Below are 18,744 nucleotides of genomic sequence, written 5' to 3'. Positions count from 1 at the left end.
TAATGAAGGTGCATGGGCAGCTGTGCCTGTACACGCCATCCAAGCTCTGTTTGACTCAATGCCCAGACGTATCAAGGCCGTTATTACGGCCAGAGGTGGTTGTTCTGGGTACTGATTTCTCAGGATCTATGCACCCAAATTGCGTGAAAATGTAATCACATGTCAGTTCGAGTATAATATACTTGTCCAATGAATACCTGTTTATCATCTTCATTTCTTCTTGGTGTAGCAATTTTAAGGGCCAGCAGTGTATGTTGAAAAATATGGTTTTACATCCAAAAGAGTGGAGTATAATATGGTATATTGGAATTCTGTATAAAACCAACCTGCTTTCAGAGAGAAAAATTTTCCATTACCTATTGTTCCCCCTTTAAACGGAGCAGACACCAATGGGGAGTCATTCCAACGATGAAACTGGCGCGAATGTGGAATTCCACTGACATAAGCTTTTTTGACAAAATGGTACGTTGTTTTGGCTCGACGACTGGGAGCAAGCGCCTCAGAAACGGTTAAGTTGGTCGGCTGTTCCTGTATTACTGTCGTTATCATCCACAGAAAGTAGTTGATGAAACCATGAGGAAGTAACTTGGCGTTGAACGACCATATATCATCACAGAAGGTGGAAGTCGAAAGCTTGCCCGCTCTTTACAACACAACATGCAGTTCTGTGAGCGTTTAGCGCACGCTGTTGAATATGAGGCACCGTTGTAGACGACCGCTACGTGTTCGCAAGCTGATCAACGACATCGTCAATTACGATTGCAGTGGGTACGGGGTTCTCGAGAATGGACCATCGATCAACAGATATGTTTCGTCCGGTAGGGTAAATCACATTTCTTGCTATACCAGGTCTGGAGACAGGTACTATAAGGGCGAACGGCTGCTCGAAACATGCGCATCACCACAGACGCAAGCCATTCGTATCAGTGTTGTACCACGAGAGTTATTCTCTTGGGCTTCGATGGACTTTGTGGCAGTAATCGAAGTCGCCGTGACAGCTGTGGACTACGTGAACGCTGTTGCTCACCAACCACACTCCGCTATGTTCGATCTCTTACCCCACAACGATGGCATCTTCTAGCAGGATAACTTCCTGTGTCAGAAGCCCAGAATCGTGCTGCAACGCTTTGAGGAACATAGTAGTGAACTCACGTTGATGTCTTGGCCACCAAGTTCACCTGATCTGAACCGAATCGAATGCATCTCGGACGTATCAGGTGCTAGCTCAGCGCCCAAAAATTGCATTACCTCAACATCGGCATCTGGTGCTACGTATTTCTAGAAACCTTCCAACGACTCGTGGAATCCATGCCACCTAGAAGTGCTGCTGTGTTGCGTTCGAAAGCTAGACCAACACGCATTTAACTAAGGGCTCATAATGTTTTGTCTCATCAGTATATTTCAAGAGTTTCATGCATAATTACAAACTAACAACTTCTCATATTGCGTCCTAACAGAATGAGAATACACTGCGTTCATATCCTATTAGATAAACGCTAATATTCTTAGGTCTGTCCTGTAGGTGTTATTAATGTATTTGGTAAATATCGCAGTGATAATCGCAGAAAATGAAAAGAATTCAAATATGAATTTGAAAATATATGGTAAATGTGAGTGGGACGCTAATTAATAACGTACTTCTGTGCATTGTAAAACTACAACTGAAGTTTCTAGTTAGTAAAGGTGTGTATATGGAAGAAAAATTTATGTGCCCTACAACATAACTGGTAGAGGAAATTCGGAGGCCGTTTTCTTCCAGAGGACTCGTTATTTCCAGAAGGTTCTCTTTCTTTTCGCAACAATACAATGGTGTGACTACAGCCAAGTTGTTTCGTATGGTGATCTATTCTGTGAATCTGTACCTCACGCGATAGTAACAACGTACGATGCATCTTACGAGAATTTGTATTCAGTGTTAGCTCTCGACTAAAGACTACTAGCAGAAACGTGCTAAGGGCAGGAATAAAAGCAATAATTTTTTATTCAGATTTTAATAAGGTACCTATTCTTGGTATACTGAGGAGATGAAGCGGCATTATGCAGATTCGTGTGAGCTAGGTAAAGTATGTAATTCACTCGGAATTAGTATTAGTGACTGTTACAGCTGAAGGGAATACTTACATAAGATAGCAATATGATTCATTTATTGCATTCTTTATTTATTTCAGAAGATGTTTGTTTTATATCTTTCATGTACGTGCATACACTCTTTGTCATCCGTGTTATCTGTCCCTACACACCGTAACATGTGCCACTGTGTAAAAAAAACTCTCCATCTCTGCTTGACAAATATATGCCATCAGCTTTTTGCGCGGCGACAAACTGTCATCTTGCCGGAGATGGATGATATTTGAGAGGTAAAGGTTGTGTGGGTCTTTATTCAGCGGAAGGGACGAGTCCCGAATAACTCCTTAAGAACCCAGAAAAAATATCTGCAGTGATATTTTAGGAAATGTTTCAGTAGTTGTTGCAAGCTACACATGAGAGGTAAGCAGCCTTTAATGCACTTTTATGTTGATATCTGATGTCATAAAACGAACTTTTCATAATTTTTCACGTTGTACTAGTTCCTTCGACTCTGACATTTCAGTCATCCCAAAGCCTATTGCGCAGAGAATTATTGAAGCGCTCTTTAATAATAGAACAAGAACACATTTACCTACAGATTTCAAGCAGAGTAACTTCCAACATAAATAACAGATCGTACATATTCTCTCCTGATGTTGTTCCATTTTTACGTAACATTTTAGCCTATTTCGTCTGTAAACTTAGTAAATTGAATTTCATATGATTAAAATAAAAAACTAATTCAATACACGTGGTGTTAGTTATGCCATAACAACGATCCTTATACAACAATTACTCAATGATAGATACGAAATATAAAATTTTGATAAATATTAAATTTAATATCTTCAGTAACTATTATTTAACTGAAATGTTAACAGTTCGATATGTTATACAATAGATCTCGCAAATTATTCCATCTGTGGAGTGACATCTATCGCATTAAATAATTAATCACATTTACGAATTTACACTAATATGCCACCGCTGTAAATATTTCGCCTAACTATGTACAACTCTGCTTCCTCTCGTTACAAATATCTGAGGACCGTGGGCCAATTTCGATTGTCCTAATTATACACCATTATTGCTTCATCCCGTCACTATGATAATTTTTCCTCTTGTCAGATATCTTCGCTACTGTTTTATCATAATACGACCTTGCATTCCTTTTATTTTAACCTTATGTTTCCCATACCTTTCTTTTTATTGCTTCTCATTATCCTTAGATGTTTATTTGGAAGTATTTCGTAAACACTGGATGATGTTGAGTTCTTCTCTAAAAAATTAAAAGAAACACTGTTAATTACTACTTCTCTTAACTCCTCGTTGTTCTCAAACACTTCACCATAAATTATTGATTTCCAATATTCGATAGCTTTTTGATGCCCAAATATCTTACTTGTGTGTCTTACGTCTAGGTCCTCTACTTCTCTTAATTTTTAATTGAATAATAACCGTTTTATTGCATATAGGCAGTCGAGCCTCACGTCTCTTATATAACGTTACTTTTCACAACTTCAATAACTCTCAGTCATACTATTTTAAAATAACTGTTATTTCATTAACATTGTTGTCTTGCTACAGAACACTAACTGCATTTGTCTCATTTCGTAGTCATTAAGTCCTACCGAGAAAAATATTCCTTCCTCGAAATAAAGTACAGAACTTCACTAGGTCTGTTTGTTTTTTGTTTTTCTTTTTTTTCTTTCTCAAAGAATAGTCTACACAGTTTACTTCAGCAGATGTGTTTGGTTTTTTGTTTTATTTTTTCTTCCTCAAAGTACAGTCTACACACTTCAAAGGGCAATTCTATAAATGCCGTTATTATATTACTGCAAATTTACAAGAAGATAAGACGTGAAGAAGATTTTAAAAACTAATTTCAGATGAAACGCTTGTGACTGTGATCAAGCATAAAAGTAGGAGTATCTCATTGAAGTAATACAACTGGCGATTCGTGCGTAAATGTATGGCTGGTACTCAGATTTCATTGCTGATTATAGGCTGGAGATAACGATACATTCCATTATAAAACAATTGGTGGACCTTCGAATAGTAGTGAGGCAAGACTGAATTCAAAACTGAGCTGTTGTGTATTAGATTTTCTAACAAATTACAAAACAACATCCGCGGAAAAGATAAATTCGTGAGAAATGTACCAATGACAATAATTTACTAAATGCTTTGGAACTAAAAGTACTCATGAAATCAGTGTGAAAGACTAGTCAAAAATTAAACGCTAAATGATGGCCACTTAACTTTATAGACACATCACAGCGAAGTAATGTGCTATCATTTGGCAAGTGATTGTCTTCTCCTTAAATGCTTATTTTCTTTGTGATTTCTTAAAAGTTATAAAAATAAGAAGCCCTGTAAACACGTGATCAAAAACACAACGTCTCTGCACTTGTGGCATACTCGATGTCGTCTGTTGTGATATCGCTGTTGCCTCTCTTATCGACTCCGAGCACTTCCTGCTCTTCAGTTGCCAATGATAGATGACAGACTGCTAGGATGGAGCTACCTGCAGCGACTATTAAAGCATGATATGGGTACATTTTCACCTCACTACGTATTCAGTACATCACACCTGGGACAATCACAATTATTTCGTATAAGATATTAGTAAACAAATTGAAAATTATCGAGTTATCATAATTCGAAACTAGAGTACATCCAGATATTATGTTCTATTCATCGTCGACAATCCCCGTATCGGCTGTCGCTAAGTTATAGCTTTTGTGTTATCACCTGATATAAATTACAACATCTACGCTCCTCTGAAGTTAATTTTCACGCACAGTTTCAGTTGGAGCTACCACAGCGCCTTGAGTTCAGTCGTCATTTACAAAACTATTTTTCCTCGTGCATCTTTTTAAAGTGAGTAATCAAAGTATCCGTAATTCGCTGTTTTGATAGTTGGCTCTTTTAAAATAGATCTAGTGATTCTCTTTGGTATCCTTTGTATTCATGGAAATTACCTCTACCTTTGATTTCAATACGCTTGTGGCATACAAATGGATGTACCGGTAGGAAAAGCACTGCTTTATCTGGCTGCATATTCGATATAGAGATATTTGGCACAAATATACATTGTACTTATAGCTATTGCTGTTGCCTCTCTCATTAATTTCGTACACTTCGTGTTCTTAAATTACCAATGAGAGGTCGAGAGAACGGAGATACCTCTAACGAGGGAAACATATGCCCAAAGGTTAATCGAGTCTGCTCATGTTTGGCATCGCTGGAGTACGTATTTACATGGAACGAGCGCTGTTATAGTATGATGGGCTTCTCAAGACTTTCCAAGAAATCGATGTTCAAAGTTTTACGAACGGCAATCGCCGAGCAGGGACATTACTGTCTAAGGCAATAGACTAAGAATCTGCCCGTGCTGCATTCGATTCTCATCATTTTGTTGATAAACTCCCGCCAAACACTTCTATCACCATATCGAATCATATTTCTTCGAAAATTAATGGTGGGAATAACAATAATTATTGTGGTACATTCAAGTCGATGGTTTAATTAAGATTATTATTTAGCGCATGGCTAATAGACATATCATAAAATTAAATTACGTATACATATGTACATATTGACACACAAGAAGCTTAAGTTTGTCTTTGCAACTGCAATCCAGTGCACTGTAGCTGGAGCTGCTTGCAGGAAGTCGTCTTCAGCATCGTGAAAGGCTCGAATCCTGCATTCACTGACAATGTGGTGAACAGTCTGGAACGGAGCCCCGCAGTCACAGGCTGGATTAGGCAGCTTCTTCCACTTAAAGAGAGCATCCCTGCATCAGCCATGGCCGGTACGGATTCTGTTGAGAGTAGTCCAGGTCTTGTGTGGTAGGTCGAATTCACTTGGAAGTTTAGCACCTGAGAAGAAGTTATGCGGTTGCACATCTGTCACTGCTTTAGACTGACATTTGCATTCTTCAAGAGGTTTGAAATCCTTAGCGACCATTTCAGCAGCATCGCACAGATTTGGATGGCGTGATTTCAGTCTGCTACGATTTAAAAGTGGCAGGTCACTTTGCACAGGTTGTGTAGAATTCCTGGAGATCTTGTGGAATTTTCTCGTAAGAGCAGTACATCTGCGTAGATCAGGAGGCATTATACCGGTTAACACTGGAAGCCAATAAACTGGAGTAGATTTGATTGCGCCAGATATCATGTGCATTGTCGTATTCAGCTGGGTGTCAACAAGCCTTGTATGATGACTGTTCATCCAAACAGGTGCACAATACTCAGCACTTGACTACACCAAGCCCAGAGCTGAAGATCGCAGGATGGTTGCTGAAGATCCCCAGGTAGTTCCGCATAGCTTTTGGAGGATGTTGTTTCGAGTCCTCAACTTTTGAGCTAAGTTAGGAAGGTGTTGTTTGAAGCGTAGCGTACGGTCCAGGTTGACACCAAGATATTTTGGGTTCCAATTATGACGAAGAATTCTGCCTCTGAAACTTACTTCCAGCAGAAACAGTTCTTTTCAGAGCCCATTAACAAGAAACATTGGACCAACTACAATTAAGAAAGTGTGATTAAATGAACACTTATTTATCAATAAATTCATGCGCGTAATAAACAGTTAACGCGTTTGTGGCAGTTCACTTACGATTCTTTCTCTCAGTTGTAGGTAGACAGCATTTGCGCTGGTATCTATAAGGGGCGACCAATAGTTTCCATGTCTACAAGTCGATGCTTGCATACCCGCGTTGGAGTCGCGCTGTTGTGCATACATGCTACAGCAACGCCACAATCGAAAACATTTTGAACACCCCTTGTGTCATAAAAGCAGGAAAACATAGTGCAGACTGACACTAAACCACTTTTTGACACGCACTTCTCATTTTTAATAATGATAGTCGAAAATATGCGTCATTGATATCTAAAAAGAATGACGGTTCACAAATAATTTATTTATTTATTTATTTATTTATTGCGAACCCTGTGTTTTCAGCATACATACGAACATAGGAGCTGTCAACTGATGTTGTACCAGATAATGAAAAGTAACATAACCTCCAAGATTTGATATTTCTCTCAGGCCCTGCAACAATGTAGAAGCATTCTCCAGTCGCTTCACAAAATTTTTGATTTACCGACAAAAGTATACATTGCAAGATTGACACAACGGTCTTCATTTTGGGTTGTATAGTTCTGAATGTATACGTTGTTCGTCTGTTTTCATCTTGAAAGATTTCATGTCACAAAACAAGATTTCCCTGTTGTAGCAATATAGGTGTTTGGTAGAGGACTAAAAAAATTACATGACTTGAACTCAGTAAGGCTAGACTTACACTTTGCAAACATTAATGTGCTAAAGCCGCAACTCAAGGGCTAGCTCGTATTCAAAAACCTCGCAAAAATTTCAACCTCGATTCCTCGAGAACGCTTAAGAGCCGCGTCGTGCTTGAGTTGTATTTGTTATATCTAAGAATGTTCTGCAATAATGCGGAAGCCCAGCAAGCTCAGGCACCCGTTAGACGTACACTACCCTTACTTAGTCAGTTTGTTAGTTCATGTTCCATAAATCATTTGAACGATTCTTTTATCGAAGTGATGAGGAACGCTCAGTTTTCGGGATATGTATGCATGATTAGTGTTAACGTTGATGATCACATTACGTTTTTAGTCCTACTCGTGCAACTACACATAAAAACAAGCTTTTTTTTCTAACAGTTTTTAAGTATAAATTCGTCAATAGAGTAGGACTTGTCTGGGAGAAATCATTGTAAGTTAAATTTAAAACTTGCTTTGCTACCTATCAGATATTTTGTGGTATTGGGCAAATGATCTAAAATTTTTGTTGCTGCATATCGAACTCCTTTCTGAACTACTGACAGCTTTAGTAATGACAATTAAAGGTTATTTTTCCCTCTACTGTTGTAGGCATGGACATCATTGTTCTTATCAAAATGTGATGGATTATTTCTGAACAATGTTTTTAGTGAATGTGTGTATTGTGTCGGTGCAGTGCACGAGGTACCTACATGACGTGAGTGGGTGAAAACCACACGTTATTCTTATTGTTCGCTTTTGTACTTTCTATGTGATGAGCTACTCCATAAAATTATGACATTATTGAGTGGAAATAAGCAAAATATGTCAAGACCTATAAGATTAGCAATTATAGGAAGAACAAAAGTAACTGATCTTAACTGTTAAAGACGTTGTATAATATGCTTCTTCCTGTTCAAGTTTTCATCAATATGTACAGCCAGTAATTTGCAGCATTCTATCCTATTTACTGACTCCTGCTCATTTTCTATATCAGTTGCTGATATGACTCTGTTTGCTGTACAGAACTGAATACAGTGTGGTTTTTTCTCAGAATTTAGGAAGCGTCAATATTCTGAGAGACACTTTATAATTTTTTGGAAAATATCATTTACCATCTCTTCTGTTGATTTCTCTCTAATGAGATTTCTTATAACACTAGTACCGTCTGCAAAAAGTACCAAGTCTACTTGTTGAATGGTAAGTGTAAGGTCATTCACGTATATACAAAACAACAGTGGACCTAAAATTTGTGCCTGAGGGACGCCCTTCGTGATTTCTCCCCTGTCACTAACGATACCCTTCCAAGATTGTTTGAATTATTCAGCACAACCTTTGGCATTATGTTTTACGTATGTTTCAAACATACTGTGTGTAAAGCCATCAACTACATAAAAGATGAATTTTTCTGAGCGAGTAACATGATCTACTCAACTAAGCGCCTTGTAAAGATCATAAAAAATACTAACTGGCGACATTTTATTGTTTAATGGTAGTACTACTGGATGAGTGAATGTATTAATAGTATTCTCAGTCGAACAACCCTTCTGGAATCGAAACTATGATACATTAAGTAAACTGTTTCCATTTAAGTGTGAGACTACTCTTGAGAATTTTACATTTTCAAGTGTTTTGGAAAAAGTTGTCAGTAAAGAAACTGGAAGAGAACTGTTTAAGTCTGTCTTATCACCTTTCTTATGAAGAAGTTTAACAATTGCATATTTTAATCTGTCTGGAAAAATTCTCTATGTCAGTGATGTATTGTGCGTATATGACCAAGGACATTACTTATTAACTTATAAGCTAGTAGCTCATGATTGCTGCTGCGCTACTACTTATGTTACCCATTTCTTCATCTCAAGAATTAGTGTTTTTATACCATTAACACAAACTTGCTTTGATCATGGGACTGATTTTCGTCCTACTGTTATAAAACTGTTCCAGACTTCTCGTCTGTCCCTCATTATGAATTCACTGTAGATGTGACTGAAGACATAGAAATGAATCATCTCTTATCCAGAAACTCACATAGTTCCTTGTACAATTTAACATTCTTGCTCACAGTGGTCTGAGGGATATTATACTTTTCACAACGGGACATAATTTGCATTTAAATAAGTCATTCTGGAACACATACTAACATAACGCTCTGTGCCAAGGAGTCGGAATATGAAACATAAGTATCAGTAGTACTGTTATAATCGAAAAGATTGTCGGTGTTCTGACAAGCCATGGTCAATAGGGGCAGTCCGTTTATGTCGAGCACAAAGAGCTTTTCCTCGGCCACTGATAAATTACTCTTCAGTTCCCTTATTTTACTTTTTACACCAGTAAGAAAAATAAAAGACAATGTTCTTCACATTCAGATTAAAAATCTTGGGCTCCATTAGGTTAAGCTGAGTTCTTAACGCAGAATGTTCCACTAAAATGATCACTGTATAGATTGAGACTGTACGTTGATTATAATCAGTTTAATTCTAAGTTTCTCATGCATCTTGACGCACTCCGAAAGCTAACTCTACGCGTGCTAGTATGAATGATATACAGAAGAACCACACTCGGATCGAATCATCGCACCCGATGAATAACTGTTCGTTTTTAGGCTGTTTATCACCGATGCTTACGCCAACGCTGGGTTAGTTCCTCATATTCGCCAGAAGAACACAAACTAGTGGGTGTACCTAAACGTTAGGACCGTGTGGCCTGGAGACTGACTGTACCAGCCACGGAAACGCGTCTCGGTGGCAGAAGAACTCGGGTCGCAGTGAGGCAGAGCTCTCGCTATGGAGGTTATTTATAACCTTGGAAACGGCGGCCTGTGGGGAGGGCACTCATTTGCGCTGTTTTGGTCAGGTTTAGGTTGTTTCCCTGCCACATCTCTGGTGTATTCACACCCCAAGGATCGTTCAGTTTTAGCACGAGGGCTCCCTTGGCGAAAAGTACTAACTTCTGAACTAAGTGTAATTACTACTAGCAAAACTACGGACAATGACACTACACTGAAGCGCCATTACCGACTATTTGGTATCTTCTGTTCGCCCCCCACAACACACAAAAGCCGCGCAGGATTAGCCGAGCGGTCTCAGGCGCTGCAGGCATGGACTGTGCGGCTGGTCCCGGCGGAGGTTCAAGTCCTCCCTCGGGCATGGATGTGTGTGTTTGTCCTTAGGATAATTTAGGTTAAGTAGTGTGTAAGCTTAGGGACTGATGACCTTAGCAGTTAAGTCCCATAAGATTTCACACACGTTTGAACCTTTGAAAACACACAAAAAATCACGAATCAGATTACACTCAAAATTAATTAATATCATCACTAGTCTCAAAGGCTCATTAATGTCTAGTTTATCTAATTTTTATGTGGCGATCAGTTCTTTGCCTCTGGAGAATGTGAGTTCAAACCCTCCTGGCAACCACACCAACCGGCGCCGAGGTGAACATTTACTTTCAACGCGCGAGTTAAAATCCGTCCCAGGTTTCTGTCTTCACTCGTGTAGAAGATAATGTCTCGTGAAATCGAATGAATCTTTTTGAAAAGGCGCATATGAGCTGCTAAGAAAGGTTGTGGAGTAGCAAAGATGTTGTTGTTGTGGTGGTCTTCAGTCCTGAGACTGGTTTCATGCAGCTCTCCATGCTATTCTATCCTGTGCGAGCTTCTTCATCTCCCAGTAATTACTGCAACCTACATCCTTCTGAATCTGCTTAATGTATTCATCTCTTGGTCTCCCTCTATGATTTTTACCCTCCACGCTGCCCTCCAATGCTAAATTTATGATCCCCTGATGCCTCAGAACATATCCTACCAACCGGTCCCTTCTTCTTGTCAAGTTGTGCCACAAACTCCTCTTCGCCCCAATTCTATTCAATACCTCCTCATTAGTTATGTGATCTACCCATCTAATCTTCAGCCGGCCGCGGTGGCCGTGCGGTTCTGGCGCTGCAGACCGGAACCGCGGGACTGCTACGGTCGCAGGTTCGAATCCTGCCTCGGGCATGGGTGTGTGTGATGTCCTTAGGTTAGTTAGGTTTAAGTAGTTCTAAGTTCTAGGGGACTTATGACCTAAGATGTTGAGTCCCATAGTGCTCAGAGCCATTTGAACCATCTAATCTTCAGCATTCTTCTGTAGCACCACATTTCGAAAGCTTCTATTCTCTTCTTGTCCAAACTACTTATCGTCCACGTTTCACTTCCATACATGGCTACACTCCGTACAAATACTTTCAGAAACGATTTCCTGACACTTAATTCTATACTCGATGTTAACAAATTTCTCTTTTTCAGAAAGGCTTTCCTTGTCATTGCCACTATACATTTTATATCCTCTCTACTTCGACCATCGTCAGTTATTTTGCTCCCAAAATAGCAAAACTCCTTTACTACTTTAAGCGTCTCCTTTCCTAATCTAATTCCCTCAGCATCACCCGACTTAATTCGACTACATTCCATTATCTTCGTTTTGCTTTTGTTGATGCTCATCTTATACCCTCCTTTCAAGACACTGTCCATTCCGTTCAACTGCTCTCCCAAGTCCTTGTCCTTTGCTGTCTCTACAAAGGTCATACAGCGACAGAAAGAAATGCTGACTTCAGACTTACATTCCAAGCCAGCCAGGTAAAGTACAGAGGGTGTGTGTGGGTGTTGCAGGATCCCAGATGTCGTTGGTGCGCGTGGTGGTGATAGCGCTGGTGGTGCTGGCGGCGACGGCCCCGCTGAGCGAGCCGCTGCCCGCGGGCGCCGATGCAGGCCAGCAGCGACCCGAGCGCCCGCCCATGTTCACCTCGCCCGAGGAGCTGCGCAACTACCTCACCCAGCTGAGCGACTTCTACGCGTCTCTCGGCAGGCCCAGGTGCGTGCCACAGACGTACTCAGTTTCACAGGAGCCTAAGACTGGAACTAATGGGTGGAAATAAACGTTCTTTACTATTTAAACAACTTATACTTTATAGCACCAGTCGTTCCAAGCGACAGCTTCCAGTCTCAGTTCACCAGTTGCGACATAATACACTGCTGGCCATTAAAATTGCTACACCGCGAAGAAATGTAGATGATAAACGGGTATTCATTGGACAAATATATTACACTAGAACTGACATGTGATTACATTTTCACGCAATTGATCCTGAGAAATCAGTACCCAGAACAACCACCTTTGGCCGTAATAACGGCCTTGATACGGCTGGACATTGAGTCAAGCAGAGCTTGGATGGCGTGTACAGGTACAGCTGCCCATGCAGCTTCAACACGATACCACAGTTCATCAACAGTAGTGACTGCCGTAGTGTGACGAACCAGTTCCTCGGCCACTATTGACCAGACGTTTTCAATTGGTGAGAGATCTGAAGAATGTGCTGGCCAGGGCAGCAGTCGAACATTTCCTGTATCCAGAAATGCCCGTACAGGACCTGCAACATGCGGTCGTACATAATCCTGCTGAAATGTAGGATTTCGCAGGGATCGAATGAAGGGTAGAGCCACTGGCCGTAAAACATCTGAAATGTAACGTCCACTGTTCAAAGTGCCGTCAATGCGAACAAGATGTGACCGAGACGTGTAACCAATGGCACCCCATATCAACACGCCGGGTGATACGCCAGTATGGCGATGACGAATACACGCTTCCAATGTACGTTCACCGCGATGACGCCAAACACGGATGCGACCATCATGATGATGTAAACAGAACCTGGATTCATCCGAAAAAATGACTTTTTGCCATTCGTGCACCCAGGTTCGTCGTTGAGTACACCATAGCAGACGCTCCTGTCTGTGATGCAGCGTCGAGGGTAACCACAGCCATGGTCTCCGAGCTGATAGTCCGTGCTGCTGAAAACGTCGTCGAACTGTTCGTGCAGATGGTTGTTGTCTTGCAAACGTCCCCATCTGTTGACCCAGGGATCGAGACGTGGCTGCACGATCCGTTACAGCCATGTGGATGTCTGTCATCTCGACTGCTAGTGATACGAGGCCGTTTGGATCCAGCACGGCGTTCCGTATTACCCTTCTGAACCCACCGATTCCATATTCTGCTAACAGTCATTGGATCTCGACCAACGCGAGCAGCAATGTCGCGATACGATAAACCGCAATCGTGATAGGCTACAATCCGACCTTTATCAAAGTCGGAAACGTGATGGTACGCATTTCTCCTCCTTACACGAGGCATTACAAGAACGTTTCACCAGGCAACGCCGACCAACAGCTGTTTGTGTATGAGAAATCGGTGGGAAACTTTCCTCATGTCAGCACGTTGTAGGTGTCGCCAACGGCACCAACCTTGTGCGAATGCTCTGAAAAGCTAACCATTTGCATATCACAGTATCTTCTTCCTGTCGGTTAAATTTCGCGTCTGTAGCACTTCATCTTCGTGGTGTAGCAATTTTAATGGCTAGTAGTGTATGTGAATAGTAATGAGCCTTCAGTTAATAGTCATTCGCCACACTGCTCGGTCTTGTTGAATACTATAGAGTTACAATCGCCTCTCCACCAATCCCCCTGCGCCTCATCCACTAGCCAATGGCGTCCCTTGGATGCGGTGGTCAACACACCACTTTCCCAGCCGTTTTCGGGTTAATAGACCAGGAGCTGCTTCTAATCACAAGAGGACCCCGCCTTCTCGTCAGAATTAATTTCGTCCATGGCATATACGGGGCTTGGCCAGAACCAGAAATGGAAGTTACAGAGATGGGAACTTCAGGCTGCCAAGCGTTTAGAAATTATAACATATTTGACGCGGAGCGGGGTGATCCATTTGCATTCGCGTGTTCTCAAGGCTGCTGTCGGCCCAGCGGTCCGCAGCTCGTGGTCTCGTGGCTAGCATTGCTACCTCTGGATGACGGGGTCCTAGGTTCGATTCCCGCCCGGGTTTGGGATTTTCTCTGCCCGGGAACTGTGTGTTTGTGTTTCCTCATCATTGCCGGCACGGTAACTCAGCGTGTTCGGTCAGAGGGTTAGCTGCCCTCTGTAATAAAAAAAACTGAGTTAATGGATAAACGACGAACTGAAACGGGTGTCTTGCGACGTGCGCCCCTAGCAGATACAACGAACAAAAACGAACAAAATGAGAATAAAAAACAGCGGAAACACTACAGAGCCATAGTTCTAAGGTCGTGGGTTCGAGTCCATCTGCGACAACTTTTTTTTTCAAATTTTACTTTACTCACACAGCAAATGAACCGAAATAATGTTCGATGTATTGTATTTGTTAATATTTTCATGAAAGGCACGTAAAGGAAGGGTAAAGGAAAATTAGAGAATCCAAATAAATTTCCGGGAAGGGATTGTAAGGCGTGCACGAGGACTTCGTTTATAAAGTTAGGTACTTTTGTTGTTTTAAAGTTCACAGTTCTCAGTTGTTGGGACGATATTCAGTCTAAAACTGGGAAAGCAGTAATTTTCTCTGCACCTTACACACGTTGTTAATTCCGCAGTTTTACAGTTACGTAATTGTCTTAAAATTTCCACACAAAAATATATACGGTTCAAAGACATGAAAGGTTCCCTGTCATCACATATTTTGGCAGCAAACTGCGCGTGACGCATCACTTCATCAAATATGAGCGAGGATAGCTGCTGATGTACAATGGAACGTATTTTGATGCAGTCTGCTAGGGATGTGGTCTTTTCTTGTTCTCTCTCGATGAGATAATGGCAGTTTTGAAGCTTTTTCGTTAAATTCCTTAGCTGACGATAAAAACAGGCGTCGCAGGGTTGCACTTTGAAAGCACACTTGGAGTGAATCTCTTTAATGCTGCACGATGGTTGTCTTTCTTTGTCTTGAAAAATCTCATCGCATAATTGTGGATTTGTTTGTCCTCACCAAAAGTCAGTTAACAGAAGAAATTTGTCCTCCTGCTCATAGGATTTCATGTCTGCCCCGGTAGCTGAGTAGTCAGCGCGACAGAATGTCAATCCTAAGGGCCCGGGTTCCATTCACGGCTGGGTGGGAGATTTTCTCCCCTCAGGGACTGGGTTTTGTGTTGTCCTAATCATCATCATTTCATCCTCATCGACGCGCAAGTCGCCGAAGTGGCGTCAAATCGAAAGACTTGCACCTGGCGAAAGGTCTCCCTGGCGGGAGGCCCTAGTCACACGACAAAAAAAAAAAAAAAAATAAATAAGTAAATAAAATAAAAATAAAAGTAAAATAAATAAAAAAACTAGTGCCCACGGCCTCTAGATTATCACTCTGTAGGATTTCCGCCGGGCCATTCGCTGGTTGGAGACTACGTGAGTATAAATGGCTCATGCCGACCCGCGCCAAAAAGCCATTTTTTTATGAGTTTTTCAGTCTGGAGCTCCCAGTTCTGTCACTTTCATTTTTGGCCAAGCCCTAGGTATACCATAAATCTGGACGAAATGGTGTAATGCGCAGGCGCGGTACCCTTGTCAGTCATGAGGCTTCTCAGGTGACATCACGAAGCAGAGCGTCCTCCACATGGCAGCTGTCTACACTGCCCACTTTATCGATGACATTTTTTCGAAGCATGACCAGTCTCCTGACTGAACTCGCTGAGCTACCTTGCCGGCATTCGTTCGGCTACGGTAGAAGACCCATTCATTTATCAGCATCCACATTTACATGTCTACGCTGCAGAATGTTTCAAACTATTTAACTACCGATCCACTCTCGCGTAGCATATGAGAACAAATACAGACTTTTACCGATTCTTCCGTCGGCTTTTAGTAGAACAACATCATTATAAAAGAAGAGCACAACACTGCGTATGTATAACAGTTCTAATTTATTTTGTTAATTTGTTTTCATTTTACAAGGTTATCATTAGACTTTAACAGATTATCGTCGTCAAACTTCATACAATATTCGAGAAAGATATTGTAATACATGTTAAATATCGAGAGTGGAGTACGAGCACAGAGTAAATGTCATCTCCGACAGTTCAGTGGTAATTCAGTTAAAATGTGTGAGTCAAACACTACATAAACATGAAGGGAACATTAAACACCAAAAAGCAATATCTATAAAAAAAAAATTTTACATTAACATTCATAATAAAATAAAATTAGTATGTCATAACCGTACTGAAGACTATCTTCCAGGGTTATTACATATGGATCGCGATACAGAAACACATTAAAAGTTAAAATTGACATTTGCAACAACAGACTCTCTATCACAGATTTTCTTACCCTCTGACAGCAGGTGGAAAACATATGTCGTTCTCTCTGTCGGTTCATTATGGCCAGGGGACATCGGGCAGTACGTACTTTTCAATTCAATAAACTTTACCAACTGCCGTATACTTTAGGTTATTTTATTTTACTTCGAAAGCAACCAGTTTCGGCAATTCATTTTGCCATATTCAGGCCCCATACGCTTTTTCCGAATCAACGAGCTTATCGTATAGCGCCATAAAACTGGATATCGTGAATCCCAATCGTTGTGCAACTGATTCATACGAAAGCGTGATACCAACTCACGGCTTTCAGCTCACAGCCGATAGGCGGCGGCACCAGCGTCACTTAACAGTGCAGGCGCGGCCTGACCTTAGCCGTTTCCACGATAATCCCAGCATCGCCAGTCGGCGTGCATACGGAAAATAGAAGCCTACCGACTACAGGCCAATCACGCCTTGCCATGACGTCACGAGCTCACCGGCAGCCTGTGTACTCCTGCGAGCCCGCACTAGTTAAAAGCGCACACCCCTCCATGGATGGCAGTGCGAAGTTGGACTGCAGCCTCTCGAAATGTTCAGACCCACCGCTCGTTACTACGGACCTATCTATGGAGACTCCCAAGCTACAGTGTTGTACGATTGTGATAGGGACTCAGTGTACAATTCTGCCTGACAGTGTCTGTATTGAGACGTGTGAATTTCAATTGAGAGATTAAATTTGTTTTTCCATTAACACCCCCAGTCGTTGTTTTCCGCACTTCCCGGATACAACAAATACCGGGTGATCAAAAAGTCAGAATAAATTTGAAAACTTAATAAACCGCGGAATAATGTAGATAGAGAGGTAAAAATTGACACACACGCTTGGAATGACATGGGGTTTTATTAGAACCGAAAAAAAAGTATTGACAGACGCGTGAAAGATCGGTGATGATCGTGTGCTCAGCCGCCACTATCGTCATGCTTGACCTCCCAGGTCCCCAGACCTCAGTGCGTGCGATTATTGGCTTTGGGGTTACCTGAAGTCGCAAGTGTATCGTGATCGACCGACATCTCTAGTGATGCTGAAAGACAACATCCGACGCCAATGCCTCACCGTAACTCCGGACATGCTTTACAGTGCTGTTCACAACATTATTCCTCGACTACAGCTATTGCTGAGGAATGATGGTGGACGCATTGAGCATTTCCTCTGAAGAACCTCATCTTTGCTTTGTCTTACTTTGTTATGCTAATTATTGCTATTCTGATCAGATGAAGCGCCATCTGTCGGACAGTTTTTGAACTTTTGTATTGTTTTGGTTCTAATAAAACCCCAAGTCATTCCAAGCATGTGTGTCAATTTGTACCTCTCTACCTACATTATTCCGTGATTTATTCAGTTTTCAAATTTATACTGACTTTTTGACAACCCGGTACTTCCAGAAATTGTTTGGGAATCGTATAATCGTACAATACCCTTTATTTATGTGCAATACATCACATTCGTAACTTATAAATCCTCGAACCTGCAGACGTGTAAACTGAACACTACATAGCGTCTCCAGGCTATGTTGCCTTCAGAACGGAGAGTACTATGAGAGACGGAGTGAAGTGACTAAGCGTATTGTGTCTGGCAGCAGGTTCGGCAAGCGCGGGTCGTCGGCGGCGGCGGCCTTCCGAGCGGCCAGCCGGCTGCCGCTTCCTCCGCCGGACGCCTACGAGCAGCTGTTCCAGTACGACGAGTGAGCAGCACGCACACCACCAGTAGACGCAGTCTCCGCCTCACTTCTCACGTTTTACCTGCCAGTTCGTCCCATAATTGTCACCGTAATCTTTTGTTTGTGTACGCATTTATTCGTAATTGATCTGTGCGAATCACATTGTTCTTACATATCTCAAGAAAATGCACATTAAACGTACATTTTAAGTTCACGTCTTTATACCTCTTATTATTTTCCACAACTCGGAAAGCACAATGTTGCTCTTTTGACTCCCCAGACATCACCTACACTAGTTCGTAGATGTATCCACGAGAGACGAAAAGTACAGTACCTTATAAGAGCATTCATTTACATTTCAATACACTCAAACATACTACAAGGCAATTTACAAATAAATTGTTTCCGCAGAATTTAATGTGAAGCATTTTTTCATTGGAGCTGTATGATACGACTGCCGATACAGAATGGTATAAATCTGTCAATGCAACTAACATTTACAAAATCGACAATTATCAATGCAGTTTTCGGGTGTCCCTTTTGACTGCAAATCTAGCAGG

At 41.4% G+C, this 18,744-nt stretch overlaps 1 protein-coding gene across 1 annotated transcript in view; it reads left to right on the top strand.

Moving 5' to 3' along the window:
- LOC126469615 (pro-neuropeptide Y-like) overlaps positions 1-18,309 on the top strand; it is a 48,033-nt gene extending 29,724 nt beyond the window's left edge. Inside the window, exons 2-3 of the mRNA XM_050096737.1 lie at positions 11,995-12,196; positions 18,107-18,309. Coding sequence (XP_049952694.1) covers positions 12,003-12,196; positions 18,107-18,212 — 300 coding nt within the window. The 5' untranslated portion in view covers positions 11,995-12,002 and the 3' untranslated portion in view covers positions 18,213-18,309. The remainder of the gene's footprint in view (positions 1-11,994; positions 12,197-18,106) is intronic.
- Positions 18,310-18,744: the final 435 nt, after the last annotated feature.

The sequence above is a fragment of the Schistocerca serialis genome, chromosome 3 (genome assembly GCF_023864345.2).
Source record: "Schistocerca serialis cubense isolate TAMUIC-IGC-003099 chromosome 3, iqSchSeri2.2, whole genome shotgun sequence".
In the NCBI taxonomy this organism is placed as follows: domain Eukaryota; kingdom Metazoa; phylum Arthropoda; class Insecta; order Orthoptera; family Acrididae; genus Schistocerca; species Schistocerca serialis.
The sequence above is the reverse complement of the archived record's forward strand: the minus strand, read 5'-3'. Positions and strand labels throughout refer to the sequence as shown.